The 16377-nt window shown below is 74.0% G+C and overlaps 1 protein-coding gene across 2 annotated transcripts in view; it reads left to right on the top strand.

The window, feature by feature from the left end:
- FES (FES proto-oncogene, tyrosine kinase) overlaps positions 1-16377 on the top strand; it is a 46678-nt gene that overhangs the window by 20413 nt on the left and 9888 nt on the right. For both annotated transcript variants that reach the window (XM_050967222.1, XM_050967220.1), the window contains exons 9-14: positions 312-498; positions 9667-9750; positions 12471-12680; positions 13109-13231; positions 13463-13516; positions 14219-14337. In XM_050967222.1, coding sequence (XP_050823179.1) covers positions 312-498; positions 9667-9750; positions 12471-12680; positions 13109-13231; positions 13463-13516; positions 14219-14337 — 777 coding nt within the window. The remainder of the gene's footprint in view (positions 1-311; positions 499-9666; positions 9751-12470; positions 12681-13108; positions 13232-13462; positions 13517-14218; positions 14338-16377) is intronic.

The following is a 16377-nucleotide window of genomic DNA, read 5'->3' as shown; positions in this document are numbered from 1 at the left end:
AGGCGGGGGGCTCTGGGCGAGGCAGGTGGGGCGGGTGGGGGGCTCCAGGGCAGGCGGGGGTCTCTGGGTGGGGCAGGTGGGGCTGGTGAGGGGCTCCAGGGCAGGCAGGGGTCTCTGGGCAAGGCAGGTGGGGGGCTCCAGGGCAGGCAGGGGTCTCTGGGCGAGCCAGGTGGGGCTGGTGGGGGGCTCCAGGGCAGGCGGGGGTCTCTGGGCAAGGCAGGTGGGGGGCTCCAGGGCGGGCGGGGGGCTCTGGATGGGCTGCTCCGGGCAGGGCTGCCCGCTGTGAGTGCAGCTGTTGCTGTCTGGCCCAGGGTGCAGCTGCTGGGGAAGCGCCAGGCGCTGCAGGAGGCGCAGCTGCATTTCCAGGTCTCCCTCTGCGCCCAGGCCAAGCTGCAAGTGCAGCGGGACGAGCTGCGCCGCAAACTGGACCAGCTGGGCTGCAGCGCCCCGCCCCCAGCCCTGCCCCTGCAGGACGAGCGGCCATCGCTCTCCTCCACGGTGAGTGCGCCCCCCGCTGCGCCGGGCCCCCACGCCCTGCCCCGCCCCACCCCACCCCACCCCCAGCGCCCTGCCCCGCCCCGCCCCACCCCACCCCCAGCGCCCCGCCCCGCCCCCCTCCACCCCCAGCGCCCTGCCCCACCCCACTCCACCCCACCCCCAGCGCCCTGCCCCACTCCACCCCACCCCCAACGCCCCGCCCTGCCCCACTCCACCCCCAGCGCCCTGCCCTGCGCCACTCCAGCGCCCCGCCACCCCCAGCGCCCTGCCCTGCCCCACCCCACCCCACCCCCAACGCCCCGCCCTGCCCCACTCCACCCCCAGCGCCCTGCCCTGCGCCACTCCAGCGCCCCGCCACCCCCACCCCACTCCACCCCACCCCCAGCGCCCCGCCCCGCCCCCCTCCACCCCCAGCGCCCTGCCCCACCCCACTCCACCCCACCCCCAGCGCCCTGCCCTGCCCCACCCCACCCCACCTCCAGCGCCCCGCCCTGCCCACTCCACCCCCAGCGCCCTGCCCTGCACCACTCCAGCGCCCCGCCACCCCCAGCGCCCTGCCCTGCCCCACCCCACCCCACCTCCAGCGCCCCGCCCTGCCCCACTCCACCCCCAGCGCCCCGCCCTGCCCCACTCCACCCCCAGCGCCCTGCCCTGCGCCACTCCAGCGCCCCGCCACCCCCAGCACCCTGCCCCACCCCACTCCACCCCACCCCTAGCGCCCCGCCCTGCCCCACTCCAACCCCAGCGCCCCGCCCTGCGCCACCCCAGCACCCCGCCACCCCCAGCGCCCTGCCCAACTCCACCCCACCCCCAGCGCCCTGCCCCGCCCCACTCCACCCCCAGCTCCCTGCCCTGCGCCACCCCAGCACCCCGCCACCCCCAGCGCCCTGCCCCGCTCCACCCCACCCCCAGCGCCCTGCCCTGCGCCACCCCAGCGCCCCGCCACCCCCAGCGCCCTGCCCTGCCCCACTCCACCCCCAATGCCCTGCCCTGCGCCACCCCCAGCACCCCAACGCCCCCAACACCCTGCCCTGCCCCACCCCACCCCCAGTGCCCTGCCCCACTCCACCCCACCCCCAGCACCCTGCCCTGCCCCACTCCACCCCCAGCACCCTGCCCTGCGCCACCCCAGCGCCCCGCCGCCCCCAGCGCCCTACCCTGCCCCACTCCACCCCCAGCGCCCTGCCCCACTCCACCCCACCCCCAGCACCCTGCCCTGCCTCACTCCACCCCCAGCCCCCTGCCCCGCCCCACTCCACCCCCAGCACCCTGCCCCGCCCCACTCCACCCCACCCCCAGCGCCCTGCCCTGCCCCACTCCACCCCAGCGCCCTGCCCCACTCCACCCCACCCCCAGCACCCTGCCCTGCCCCACTCCACCCCACCCCCAGCACCCTGCCCTACCCCACTCCACCCCCAGCACCCTGCCCTGCGCCACCCCAGCGCCCCGCCGCCCCCAGCTCTCTGCCCTGCCCCACTCCACCCCCAGCACCCTGCCCTGCCCCACTCCACCCCACCCCCAGCGCCCTGCCCTGCCCCACTCCACCCCCAGCACCCTGCCCCACTCCACCTCACCCCCAGCACCCTGCCCTGCCCCACTCCACCCCCAGCGCCCTGCCCCACTCCACCCCACCCCCAGCACCCTGCCCTGCCTCACTCCACCCCCTGCGCCCTGCCCCGCCCCAGTCCACCCCCAGCACCCTGCCCTGCCCCACTCCACCCCACCCCCAGCGCCCTGCCCTGCCCCACTCCACCCCAGCGCCCTGCCCCACTCCACCCCACCCCCAGGGCCCTGCCCTGCCCCACTCCACCCCCAGCGCCCTGCCCCACTCCACCCCACCCCCAGCACCCTGCCCTGCCCCACTCCACCCCCAGCACCCTGCCCTGCGCCACCCCAGCACCCTGCCGCCCCCAGCGCCCTGCCCTGTCCCACTCCACCCCCAGAGCCCTGCCCCACTCCACCCCACCCCCAGCACCCTGCCCTGCCCCACTCCACCCCACCCCCAGCGCCCTGCCCTGCCCCACTCCACCCTCAGCACCCTGCCCCACTCCACCCCACCCCCAGCACCCTGCCCTGCCCCACTCCACCCCCAGCACCCTGCCCTGCGCCACCCCAGCGCCCCGCCACCCCCAGCGCCCTGCCCTGCCCCACTCCAGCCCCAGCGCCCTGCCCTGCCCCACTCCACCCCCAGCACCCTGCCCTGCGCCACCCCAGCGCCCCGCCGCCCCCAGCGCTCTGCCCTGCCCCACTCCACCCCACCCCCAGCGCCCTGCCCCACTCCACCCCACCCCCAACGCCCCGCCCTGCCCCACTCCACCCCCAGCGCCCTGCCCCACCCCACTCCACCCCACCCCCAGCGCCCTGCCCCACTCCACCCCACCCCCAACGCCCCGCCCTGCCCCACTCCACCCCCAGCGCCCTGCCCTGCGCCACCTCACCCCCAGCACCCTGCTCTGCCCCACTCCACCCCCAGCGCCCTGCCCCACTCCACCCCACCCCCAGCACCCTGCCCTGCCTCACTCCACCCCCTGCGCCCTGCCCCGCCCCAGTCCACCCCCAGCACCCTGCCCTGCCCCACCCCACACCACCCCCAGCGCCCTGCCCCGCCCCGCCCCACCCCCAGCGCCCCGCCCCACCCCCCTCCACCCCCAGCGCCCCGCCCCGCCCCACTCCACCCCCAGCGCCCTGCCCCACCCCACCCCACCCCACCCCCAGCGCCCCGCCCTGCCCCCCTCCACCCCCAGCGCCCTGCCCCACCCCACTCCACCCCACACCCAGCGCCCCGCCCCGCCCCACCCCACCCCCAGTGCCCCGCCCCACCCCCCTCAACCCCCAGCGCCCTGCCCCACCCCGCTCCACCCCACCCCCAGCGCCCCGCCCTGCCCCCCTCCACCCCCAGCGCCCTGCCCCACCCCACTCCACCCCACCCCCAGCGCCCTGCCCCACTCCACCCCACCCCCAACGCCCCGCCCTGCCCCACTCCACCCCCAGCGCCCTGCCCCACCCCACTCCACCCCACCCCCAGCGCCCTGCCCCACTCCACCCCACCCCCAACGCCCCGCCCTGCCCCACTCCACCCCCAGCGCCCTGCCCCACCCCACTCCACCCCACCCCTAGCGCCCCGACCTGCCCCACTCCAACCCCAGCGCCCCGCCCTGCGCCACCCCAGCACCCCGCCACCCCCAGCGCCCTGCCCCGCCCCACTCCACCCCCAGCTCCCTGCCCTGCGCCACCCCAGCACCCCGCCACCCCCAGCGCCCTGCCCCACTCCACTCCACCCCCAGCGCCCTGCCCTGCGCCACCCCAGCGCCCCGCCACCCCCAGCGCCCTGCCCTGCCCCACTCCACCCCCAATGCCCTGCCCTGCGCCACCCCCAGCACCCCAACGCCCCCAGCACCCTGCCCTGCCCCACCCCACCCCCAGTGCCCTGCCCCACTCCACCCCACCCCCAGCACCCTGCCCTGCCCCACTCCACCCCCAGCACCCTGCCCCACTCCACCCCACCCCCAGCACCCTGCCCTGCCTCACTCCACCCCCAGCCCCCTGCCCCGCCCCACTCCACCCCCAGCACCCTGCCCCGCCCCACTCCACCCCACCCCCAGCGCCCTGCCCTGCCCCACTCCACCCCAGCGCCCTGCCCCACTCCACCCCACCCCCAGCACCCTGCCCTGCCCCACTCCACCCCCAGCGCCCTGCCCTGCCCCACTCCACCCCCAGCACCCTGCCCTGCGCCACCCCAGCGCCCCGCCGCCCCCAGCTCTCTGCCCTGCCCCACTCCACCCCCAGCACCCTGCCCTGCCCCACTCCACCCCACCCCCAGCGCCCTGCCCTGCCCCACTCCACCCCCAGCACCCTGCCCCACTCCACCTCACCCCCAGCACCCTGCCCTGCCCCACTCCACCCCCAGCGCCCTGCCCCACTCCACCTCACCCCCAGCACCCTGCCCTGCCCCACTCCACCCCCAGCACCCTGCCCCACTCCACCTCACCCCCAGCACCCTGCCCCGCCCCACTCCACCCCCTGCGCCCTGCCCCGCCCCAGTCCACCCCCAGCACCCTGCCCTGCCCCACTCCACCCCACCCCCAGCGCCCTGCCCTGCCCCACTCCACCCCAGCGCCCTGCCCCACTCCACCCCACCCCCAGCGCCCTGCCCTGCCCCACTCCACCCCCAGCGCCCTGCCCCACTCCACCCCACCCCCAGCACCCTGCCCTGCCCCACTCCACCCCCAGCACCCTGCCCTGCACCACCCCAGCACCCTGCCGCCCCCAGCGCCCTGCCCTGTCCCACTCCACCCCCAGAGCCCTGCCCCACTCCACCCCACCCCCAGCACCCTGCCCTGCCCCACTCCACCCCACCCCCAGCGCCCTGCCCTGCCCCACTCCACCCCCAGCACCCTGCCCTGCGCCACCCCAGCGCCCCGCCGCCCCCAGCGCCCTGCCCTGCCCCACTCCAGCCCCAGCGCCCTGCCCTGCCCCACTCCACCCCCAGCACCCTGCCCTGCGCCACCCCAGCGCCCCGCCGCCCCCAGCGCCCTGCCCCGACCCACTCCACCCCACCCCCAGCGCTCTGCCCTGCCCCACTCCACCCCCAGCGCCCTGCCCCACTCCACCCCACCCCCAGCACCCTGCCCTGCCCCACTCCACCCCCAGCACCCTGCCCTGCGCCACCCCAGCGCCCCGCCGCCCCCAGCGCCCTGCCCTGCCCCACTCCACCCCCAGCGCCCTGCCCCGCCCCACTCCACCCTACCCCCAGCGCCCTGCCCCGCCCCACTCCACCCTACCCCCAGCACCCTGCCCTGCGCCACCCCAGCGCCCCGCCACCCCCAGCGCCCTTCCCTGCCCCACTCCACCCCCAGCTCCCTGCCCTGCGCCACCCCAGCGCCCCGCCACCCCCAGCACCCTGCCCTGCCCCACCCCACCCCCAGTGCCCTGCCCCACTCCACCCCACCCCCAGCACCCTGCCCTGCCCCACTCCACCCCCAGCACCCTGCCCTGCGCCACCCTAGCGCCCCGCCGCCCCCAGCGCCCTACCCTGCCCCACTCCACCCCCAGCGCCCTGCCCCACTCCACCCCACCCCCAGCACCCTGCCCTGCCTCAATCCACCCCCAGCCCCCTGCCCCGCCCCACTCCACCCCCAGCACCCTGCCCCGCCCCACTCCACCCCACCCCCAGCGCCCTGCCCTGCCCCACTCCACCCCAGCGCCCTGCCCCACTCCACCCCACCCCCAGCACCCTGCCCTGCCCCACTCCACCCCCAGCGCCCTGCCCTGCCCCACTCCACCCCCAGCACCCTGCCCTGCGCCACCCCAGCGCCCCGCCGCCCCCAGCTCTCTGCCCTGCCCCACTCCACCCCCAGCACCCTGCCCTGCCCCACTCCACCCCACCCCCAGCGCCCTGCCCTGCCCCACTCCACCCCCAGCACCCTGCCCCACTCCACCTCACCCCCAGCACCCTGCCCTGCCCCACTCCACCCCAGCGCCCTGCCCCACTCCACCCCACCCCCAGCACCCTGCCCTACCCCACTCCACCCCCAGCACCCTGCCCCACTCCACCTCACCCCCAGCACCCTGCCCTGCCCCACTCCACCCCCAGCGCCCTGCCCCACTCCACCTCACCCCCAGCACCCTGCCCTGCCCCACTCCACCCCCAGCACCCTGCCCCACTCCACCTCACCCCCAGCACCCTGCCCCGCCCCACTCCACCCCCTGCGCCCTGCCCCGCCCCAGTCCACCCCCAGCACCCTGCCCTGCCCCACTCCACCCCACCCCCAGCGCCCTGCCCTGCCCCACTCCACCCCAGCGCCCTGCCCCACTCCACCCCACCCCCAGCGCCCTGCCCTGCCCCACTCCACCCCAGCGCCCTGCCCCACTCCACCCCACCCCCAGCGCCCTGCCCTGCCCCACTCCACCCCCAGCGCCCTGCCCCACTCCACCCCACCCCCAGCACCCTGCCCTGCCCCACTCCACCCCCAGCACCCTGCCCTGCACCACCCCAGCACCCTGCCGCCCCCAGCGCCCTGCCCTGTCCCACTCCACCCCCAGAGCCCTGCCCCACTCCACCCCACCCCCAGCACCCTGCCCTGCCCCACTCCACCCCACCCCCAGCGCCCTGCCCTGCCCCACTCCACCCTCAGCACCCTACCCCACTCCACCCCACCCCCAGCACCCTGCCCTGCCCCACTCCACCCCCAGCACCCTGCCCTGCCCCACTCCAGCCCCAGCGCCCTGCCCTGCCCCACTCCACCCCCAGCACCCTGCCCTGCGCCACCCCAGCGCCCCGCCGCCCCCAGCGCCCTGCCCCGACCCACTCCACCCCACCCCCAGCGCTCTGCCCTGCCCCACTCCACCCCCAGCGCCCTGCCCTGCCCCACTCCACCCCACCCCCAGCACCCTGCCCTGCCCCACTCCACCCCCAGCACCCTGCCCTGCGCCACCCCAGCGCCCCGCCGCCCCCAGCGCCCTGCCCTTCCCCACTCCACCCCCAGCGCCCTGCCCCGCCCCACTCCACCCTACCCCCAGCGCTCTGCCCTGCCCCACTCCACCCCCAGCGCCCTGCCCCGCCCCACTCCACCCTACCCCCAGCGCCCTGCCCCGCCCCACTCCACCCTACCCCCAGCACCCTGCCCTGCGCCACCCCAGCGCCCCGCCACCCCCAGCGCCCTTCCCTGCCCCACTCCACCCCCAGCTCCCTGCCCTGCGCCACCCCAGCGCCCCGCCACCCCCAGCACCCTGCCCTGCCCCACTCCACCCCCAGTTCCCTGCCCCACTCCACCCCTGACGCCCTGCCCCGCCCCACTCCACCCCACCCCCAGCGCCCTGCCCTGCCCCACTCCACCCCCAGCGCCCTTCCCCACTCCACCCCACCCCCAGCGCCCTGCCCTGCCCCACTCCACCCCCAGCACCCTGACCTGCGCCACCCCAGCACCCCGCCGCCCCCAGCGCCCTGCCCTGCCCCACTCCACCCCCAGCGCCCTGCCCCGCCCCACTCCACCCCACCCCCAGCGCCCTGCCCTGCCCCACTCCACCCCCAGCACCCTGCCCCACTCCACCCCACCCCCAGCACACTGCCCTGCCCCACTCCACCCCCAGCGTCCTTGCGCACTCCACCCCACCCCCAGCACCCTGCCCTGCCCCACTCCACCCCCAGCACCCTGCCCTGCCTCACTCCACCCCCAGCACCCTGCCCCGCCCCACTCCACCCTCAGCACCCTGACCCGCCCCACTCCACCCCACCCCCAGCACCCTGCCCTGCCCCACTCCACCCCCGGCACCCTGCCCTGCGCCACCCCAGCGCCCCGCCGCCCCCAGCGCCCTGCCCTGCCCCACTCCACCCCCAGCGCCCTGCCCCGCCCCACTCCACCCCACCCCCAGCGCCCTGCCCTGCCCCACTCCACCCCCAGCGCCCTGTCCTGAACCACCCCAGCGCCCCGCCACCCCCAGCGCCCTTCCCTGCCCCACTCCACCCCCGACGCCCTGCCCTGCGCCACCCCCAGTGCCCCGCCACCCCCAGCACCCTGCCCTGCCCCACTCCACCCCCAGCTCCCTGCCCCACTCCACCCCGATGCCCTGCCCTGCGCCACCCCCAGCGCCCTGCTCTGCGCCACTCCACCCCCAGCTCCCTGCCCCACTCCACCCCAGCGCCCTGCCCTGCGCCACCCCAGCACCCTCCCCTGCGCCACTCCACCCCCAGCACCCCGCCACCCCCAGCACCCTGCCTTGCCCCACTCTGCCCCCAGCTGCCTGCCCCACTCCACCCCCAGCGCCCTGCCCTGCGCCACCCCAGCACCCTGCCCCACTCCACCCCCAGCTCCCTGCCCTGCCTCACTCCACCCCCAGCACCCTGCCACCCCCAGCACCCTGCCCTGCCCCACTCCACCCCCAGCACCCTGCCACCCCCAGCACCCTGCCCTGCCCCACTCCACCCCCAGCACCCTGCCCTGCGCCACCCCAGCGCCCCGCCACCCCCAGCGCCCTGCTCTGCCCCACTCCACCCCCAGCACCCTGCCACCCCCAGCACCCTGCCCTGCCCCACTCCACCCCCAGCACCCTGCCACCGCCAGCACCCTGCCCTGCCCCACTCCACCCCCAGCACCCTGCCCTGCGCCACCCCAGCACCCCGCCACCCCCAGCGCCCTGCCCTGCCCCACTCCACCGCCAGTGCCCTGCCATGCCCCACTCTGCCCCCAGCACCCCGCCACCCCCAGCACCCTGCCCTGCCCCACTCCACCCCCAGCGCCCCGCCTGCGCCACCCCAGCACCCCGCCACCGCCAGCACCCTGCCCTGCCCTGCCCCACTCCGCCCCCAGCACCCCGCCACCCCCAGCACCCTGCCCTGCCACACTCCACCCCCAGCGCCCCGCCACCCCCAGCATCCTGCCCTGCCCCCGCCACCCGCAGCACCCTGCCCTGCCCCACTCCACCCCCAGCGCCCTGCCCTGCCCCACTCCACTCCCAGCGCCCTGCCCTGTGCCACCCCAGCACCCTGCCACCCCCAGCGCCCTGCCACCCCCAGCACCCTGCCCTGTGCCAACCCCGCACCCCGCCACCCCCAGCACCCTGCCACCCCCAGCGCCCCACCACCCTCAGCACCCTGCCCTGTGCCACCCCAGCGCCCTGCCCTGTGCCACCCCAAGTTCCCTGCTCTGAGCCACCCCCAGTGCCCCGCGACCCCCTGTGCCCTGCCCTGCATCACCCCAGCACCCTGCCACGCCCAGCGCCCTGCTCTGAGCCACCTCCAGTGCCCTGCCCTGTCCCACTCCGCCCCCAGCACCCCACCACCCCCAGCGCCCTGCCCTGCACCACCCCCAGCACCCTGTCCTGCCCCACTCCATCCCTCAGCACCTCGACATCCCTAGTGCCTTACCCTGTTCTACCTTCTAGCTCCCCACCCTGCACCCCAGCACCCCGCCCTGCCCCACACCTCGTGCCCTGACCTGCGCCTTGGGGACAGTGGGGGACACTCGGGCAGCCTGGCCCTAGTGCCTGCCCAGGGCACTGGCCTTGCTAAGAAATGTGAGTGCTGCTGTGTGGTGAGGCTGCCCTACCAGGTGCAGCCCACGGGCACCTGGCCACAGTCCAGCCCAGGCAGTGCCCGGCCCAGGCCATTCCTGTACCCGGCCATGGGACGCTCCCAGCCACACGGCTCAGCCCCCCTCTGCCCCCTGGCAGGAGCTGGAGCTGGAGCGCCCAGGAGCCAGCGCGCTGGAGACCCTCAGGAATCACATCTCGGGCATCTTCCGCCCCAAGTACTCGGTGAGTGCCCCTGCGCCACTGCCTCCCCTCCCCTCCCCCACATCAGTGCCTCCCCTCCCCCTTCCCCTCCCCTCCGCTCCCTTCCTCTCCCTCTCCCCTGTGCCACTGCCTCCCCTCCCCTCCCCCACATCATTGCCTCCCCTCCCCCCTCCCTTCCTCTCCCCCTGCCCTGTGCCACTGCCTCCCGTCCCCCACATCACTGCCTTCCCTCCCTCTTCCCCTCCCCTCCCTTCCTGTCCCTCTCCCCTGTGCCACTGCCTCCCCTCCCCCACATCACTGCCTCCCCTCCCCTCCCCCACATCACTGCCTCCCCTCCCACTTCCCCTCCCCTCCCTTCCCTTCCTCTCCCTCTCCCCTGTGCCACTGCCTCCCCTCCCCCACATCACTGCCTCCCCTCCCCTCCCCCACATCACTGCCTTCCCTCCCTCTTCCCCTCCCCTCCCTTCCTCTCCCTCTCCCCTGTGCCACTGCCTCCCCACCCCTCCCCCACATCACTGCCTCCCCTCCCCCCTCCCTTCCTCTCCCCCTGCCCTGTGCCACTGCCTCCCCACCCCTTCCCCCACATCACTGCCTCCCCTCCCCCCTCCCTTCCTCTCCCCCTGCCCTGTGCCACTGCCTCCCCACCCCTCCCCCACATCACTGCCTCCCCTCCCCCCTCCCTTCCTCTCCCCCTGCCCTGTGCCACTGCCTCCCCTCCCCTCCCCTCCCCCACATCACTGCCTCCCCTCCCACTTCCCCTCCCCTCCCCTCCGTTCCTCTCTCTCTCCCCTGTGCCACTGCCTCCCCTCCCCTCCCCCACATCACTGCCTCCCCTCCCACTTCCCCTCCTCTCCCCTCCCTTCCTCTCCTTTTCCCCGTGCCACTGCCTCCCCTCCCCCACATCACTGCCTCCCCTCCCCCACCCCTCCCTTCTTCTCCCCCTGCCCTGTGCCACTGCCTCCCGTCCCCCACATCACTGCCTCTCCTCCCACTTCCCCTCCCCCTCCCTTCCTCTCCCTCTCCCCTGCTCCACTGCCTCCCCTCCCCTCCCCCACATCACTGCCTCCCCTCCCCCACATCACTGCCTTCCCTCCCGCTCCCCTCCCTTCCTCTCCCCTTGCCCTGTGCCACTGCCTCCCCTTCCCCACATCACTGCCTTCCCTCCCCCTCTCCCCTGCACCACTGCCTCCCCTCCCCCACATCATTGCCTTCCCTCACTCTTCCCCTCCTCTCCCTTCCTCTCCCCCTCCCCTGCACCACTGTCTCCCCTCCCTCCACTCCCCTCTCCCACATCACTGCCTTCCCTCCCTCTTCCCCTCCCCTTCCTTCCTCTCCTCCTCCCCTGTGCCACTGCCTCCCCTCCCCCACATCACCTCCTTCCCTCCTCTCCTTCCCCCTCCCCGCCCTCCCCCACACCACTGCCTCCCCTCTCTCTCTTCCCCTCCCCTCCCTTCTCCTCCCCCTCCCCCATGCCACTGCCTCCCCTCCCTCACATCACTGCCTTCCCTCCCTCTCCCCTCCCTTCCCCCACACCACTGCCTCCCATCCCCCTCCACTCCCTTCCCCTCCCCCTCCCCCCTGCAACACTGCCTCCCCTCCCCCACATCACTGTCTTCTCTCCCCCTCCCCCTTTCCTCCTATGCCACTGCCTCCCTTCCCCCTCCCCCTCCCTCCCTGCCCCCACACCGCCTCCTGTCCCCCTCCCCCTTCCCTCCCTCACACCACTGCTTCCCATCCCCCTCCCCTTCCCCTCTACTCCCCCATATCACTACCCCCCTCCCCTCCCTTCCCCACATCACTGCCTTCCCTCCCCCTCTCCCCTGCACCACTGCCTCCCCTCCCCCACATCATTGCCTTCCCTCACTCTTCCCCTCCTCTCCCTTCCTCTCCCCCTCCCCTGCACCACTGTCTCCCCTCCCTCCACTCCCCTCCCCCACATCACTGCCTTCCCTCCCTCTTCCCCTCCCCTTCCTTCCTCTCCTCCTCCCCTGTGCCACTGCCTCCCCTCCCCCACATCACCTCCTTCCCTCCTCCCCTTCCCCCTCCCCGCCCTCCCCCATACCACTGCCTCCCCTCTCTCTCTTCCCCTCCCCTCCCTTCTCCTCCCCCTCCCCCATGCCACTGCCTCCCCTCCCTCACATCACTGCCTTCCCTCCCTCTCCCCTCCCTTCCCCCACACCACTGCCTCCCATCCCCCTCCACTCCCTTCCCCTCCCCCTCCCCCCTGCAACACTGCCTCCCCTCCCCCACATCACTGTCTTCCCTCCCCCTCCCCCTTTCCTCCTACGCCACTGCCTCCCTTCCCCCTCCCCCTCCCTCCCTGCCCCCACACCGCCTCCTGTCCCCCTCCCCCTTCCCTCCCTCACACCACTGCTTCCCATCCCCCTCCCCTTCCCCTCTACTCCCCCATATCACTACCCCCCTCCCCTCCCTTCCCTCACACCACTGCCTCTCCTCCCCTCTCCCACACCACTGCCTCCCCTTCCCATGTCCCACTGCCTCCCATCCCCCTCCCCAAACCACTGCCTCCCCTCCCCTCCGTTCCCCCACACCACTGCCTCCCCTCCCTCTCCCCTCCCCTGCCCCAATCCCCCTCCTCTCTCCTGCATCACTGCCTCCCCTCCCCTCACCCACACCACTGCCTCCCATCCCCCTTCTCTTTCCTGCCCCACACCACTGCTTCCCTGTGGGTGCTGACGGGGTCCCCTGCCCAGCCCGCTTACCCTGACTCTGTCTCCCAGGTGCCGCCCCCCCTGCCGCTCCTCCCCGAAGTGCAGAAGCCCCTGTGCCAGCAGGCCTGGTACCACGGCGCCATCCCCCGGGCAGAGGTGCAGGAGCTGCTGCTCCACAGTGGGGACTTCCTGGTGCGGGAGAGCCAGGGGAAGCAGGAGCATGTGCTGAGTGTGCTGTGGGATGGGCAGCCCCGGCACTTCATCATCCAGGCCTGCGATGTGAGTGGTGCCGGGCACGGGGAGGGCGCTGACATGGGCAGCACAGACGGCTCTGCGGGCAGCTCCGGGGCCATCCTGCAGAAGCCCTGCCCGCCCAGCCGGGACATACCACCACAGCCTGCCGGGCAGAGTCGGGGCAGGGCTCCTGGGGGAGTGCCCAGGGGTGGGGGAGTGCTGGAGGACCTGTGAAGTGAGGCGGGGGGGGGTTTCCTGCCACTTACAAATGTGTCTCTGGGCTGGGTATCCCCAGGCTGCCTTGCAAGCTGGGGTTGGGCCTAGAATGGGGGGCATAGGGGGTGTGGGTGGAGCTGTGGGGGTGTATGAGGGGGAGGCTAGGGGGTGTATACAGGGTGGGGTGGGGTGTGTGAGCAGGGCTGGGAGGGCAGGGCAGGGGTGGCATGAGATCCCAGCGCCTCCACCTCTCCTAGGACATGTACCGGCTGGAGGGCGAGGGCTTCCGCACCATCCCGCTGCTCATCGACCATTTCCTGCAGTCCCGGCAGCCCATCACCAAGAAGAGCGGAATCGTCCTGGCCAAGCCCATCCTCAAGGTACCACACTGGCCCCACTGCACAGCTCCCCAGGGGCTGGGCGTCGCAGGGCGAAGGGCTCCCCCAGGGTCTGGACGTTGCAGGGGGAAGGGCTCCCCCGGGGGCTAGGCATCAGGGGTGAAGGGCTCCCCCGAGGGCTGGGCATTGCAGTGGGAGTGGGGCTCAGGGTGGGGCAGGGAATGCTGGGTCTGGACATTTTCCTGCTCTTTCACTCCCACCTTCCTTCCCCAGGACAAATGGGTGCTGAACCATGAGGACGTGCTGCTGGGCGAGCGCATTGGGCGGGTGAGTGCCCCCAGGGTAGGCATGGGCCCGGCCATTGCTAGGGCACTGCTCTGAGGAAGTGCGCAGCAGGCCCTGGATCATAACGGGGGGAAGGGGGTATGCAGGCAAGGTTAGTATGCAGAGTAGTTTCAATTTAAGAAAAAGTAACCAATGGCAGGATTTCTAATTTCCCTTGTTACAGCCAGAGCCCAGCAGGACCTGTCAGCACCCAGGGGAGCTGCTGTCTGTGCCAGGCTGTCTGCCTGAGGCTAGGGGCGTCTGGGGGTCAGGCTGGGCGCGGGCTCTCCGGCAGCTCTGTCACGCGCAGAGTGCCCTGCTCCCCCTATGTGTTACCCTGGCGCTGACCCAGGCCAGGAGCCCTTGTCCAGCGGTCACGCAGAGCATCGCGCCTCCTTGCCGGCACTCCTGACGGAAGGACTCAGGCGAGGAGGAAGCCACTGTGGTGGTTAGAAACAGGTCCCACCCTTGGTTCCCGGCTGGTGCCGTCGCTCGGCGGCCTCTGGTGCCAGCTCGCCAGTCGTCCGCAGGGAGGAGGGCTCGACGGAACCTGAATCAGAGAAGCAGGCGTCCGGGCATGCCACAGGCAGAACGGGCCCCGGCCCACGTAAATGCCCTGTCTGGCACGAGGCTGAGGGAGCTGGCGCAGCGGGACTCCGGGATCGACGGGGCAGGGGCAGCTGGTGCATGTGCTTTGTCTCCCAGGGTAACTTTGGGGAGGTGTTCAGCGGCCGCCTGCTCGCTGACAACACCCCAGTGGCTGTGAAATCCTGCCGCGAAACCCTCCCGCCGGAGCTCAAGGCCAAATTCCTGCAGGAAGCCAGGTCTGTACGGATCCCCGGCACTGCGCTCTGCCCCCAGCGCCGCAGGTCTCTGCCCCCCAGCACCCGGGTCTCTGCCCCCTAGCTCCACGCTCTGTCTCCCGGCACTATGGATCTCTGCCCCCCAGCTCCACAGTCTGCCCCCCAGCGCCGCGGGTCTCTGCCCCCCGGCTCCACGCTCTGTCCTCTAGTGCTGCACCCTTCCTCCCCCACTCCCGGGTCTCTGCCCCCTAGCTCCATGCTCTGTCTCCCAGCACCATGGATCTCTGCCCCCCAGCTCCACGCTCTGCCCCCCAGCGCCGCAGGCCTCTGCCCCCCAGCTCCACGCTCTGTCCTCCAGTGCTGCACCCTTCCTCCCCAGCGCCATGGGTCTTTGCCCCCTAGCTCCACGCTCTGTCTCCCGGCACCATGAATCTCTGCCCCCCAGCTCCACACTCTGCCCCCCACCGCCGCGGGTCTCTGCCCCCCAGCTCCACGCTCTGTCCTCCAGTGCTGCACCCTTCCTCCTCAGCGCCCAGGTCTGTGCCCCCCAGCTCCACGCTCTGTCTCCCAGCACCATGGAGCTCTGCCCCCAAGCTCCACACGCGGGTCTCTGCCCCACAGCTCCATGCTCTGTCCTCCAGTGCTGCACCCTTCCTCCCCAGCGCCCGGGTCTCTGCCCCCTAGCTCCACGCTCTGTCTCCCAGCACCATGGATCTCTGCCCCCCAGCTCCACGGCCTGCCCCCCAGCGCCGCGGGTCTCTGCCCCCCAGCTCCACGCTCTGTCCTCCAGTGCTGCACCCTTCCTCCCCAGCGCCCGGGTCTCTGCCCCCTAGCTCCACGCTCTGTCTCCTAGCACCATGGAGCTCTGCCACCCAGCTCCACGCCCTGCCCCCCAGTGCCGTGGGTCTCTGTCCCCCAGCACTGCTCTCTGCCCCCCAGCGCCACAGGTCTCTGCTCCCCAGCACCGCGCTCTGCCCCCCAGCGCCCGGGTCTCTGCCTCCTAGCTCCACGCTCTGTCTCCCAGTGCCGTGGATCTCTGCTCCACGCTCTGCCCCCAGCGCCATGGGTCTCTGCCCCCCAGCGCTGCGCTCTGCCCCCCAGTGCTAGGGTCTCTGCCCCCCAGCGTTGGGGTCTCTGCCCCCCAGCTCCACGCTCTGTCCCCCAGTGCTGCTCCCTTCCCCCCCAGCGCCGCGGGTCTCTGCCCCCCAGCTTCACGCTCTGTCCCCCAATGCCATGCTCTTCCACTCTAGTGCCGTGGGTCTCTGCCCCCCAGCTCCACGCTCTGTCCTCTAGTGCTGTGCCCTTCCACCCCAGGGCTGTGGGTCTCTGCCCCCCGGCTCCACGCTCTGCCCCCCAGAACCGCGGGTCTCTGCCCCGCAGCTCCATGCTCTGTCTCCCAGCACCGTGGGTCTCAGCACCCCAGCTCCACTCTCTGCCCCCCAGCGCCATGGGTCTCTGCCCTCCAGCTCCAGGCTTTGCCCCCCAGTGCTGCACCCTTCCCCCCCAAGGCCGTGGGTCTCTGCCCCCCGGCTCCACTCTCGGTCTCCCATTGCTGTGCCCTTCCCCCCCAGCGCCACGGGTCTCTGCCCCCCAGCTCCAGGCTCTACCCCCCTTGCTGCACCCTTCCCCACCAAGGCCGCGGGTCTCTGCCCCCCAGCTCCACACTCGGTCTCCCAGTGCTGCGCCCTTCCCCCCCAGCGCTGCGAGTCTCTGCCCCCTAGCTCCATGCTCTGTCCTTCAGTGCTGCCCCCTTCCCCCACCCAGCGTCGGGGTCTCTGCCCTCCAGCTCCACGTTCTGTCTCCCAGCGCCGTGGGTCTCTGCCCCCCAGCTCCACACTCTGTCCCCCAGTGCCATGCTCTTCCACCCGAGTGCTGTGGGTCTCTTCCCCCCAGTGCCATGGGTCTCTGCCCCCCAGCTCCACGCTCTGTCCCCTAGTGCTGCGCCCTTCCCCCCCCCAGCTCCAGGCTCTGCCCCCTAGTGCTGCACTCTTCCCCCCTAGCGCCATGGGTCTCTGCCCCCCCCGGCTCCATACTCTGTCCCCCAGTGCCATGCTGTTCCCC

This window comes from Gopherus flavomarginatus, chromosome 9 (genome assembly GCF_025201925.1).
Source record: "Gopherus flavomarginatus isolate rGopFla2 chromosome 9, rGopFla2.mat.asm, whole genome shotgun sequence".
In the NCBI taxonomy this organism is placed as follows: Eukaryota; Metazoa; Chordata; order Testudines; family Testudinidae; genus Gopherus; species Gopherus flavomarginatus.
Note: the sequence above shows the minus strand (reverse complement) of the source record. Positions and strands in the feature narration are given on the sequence as shown.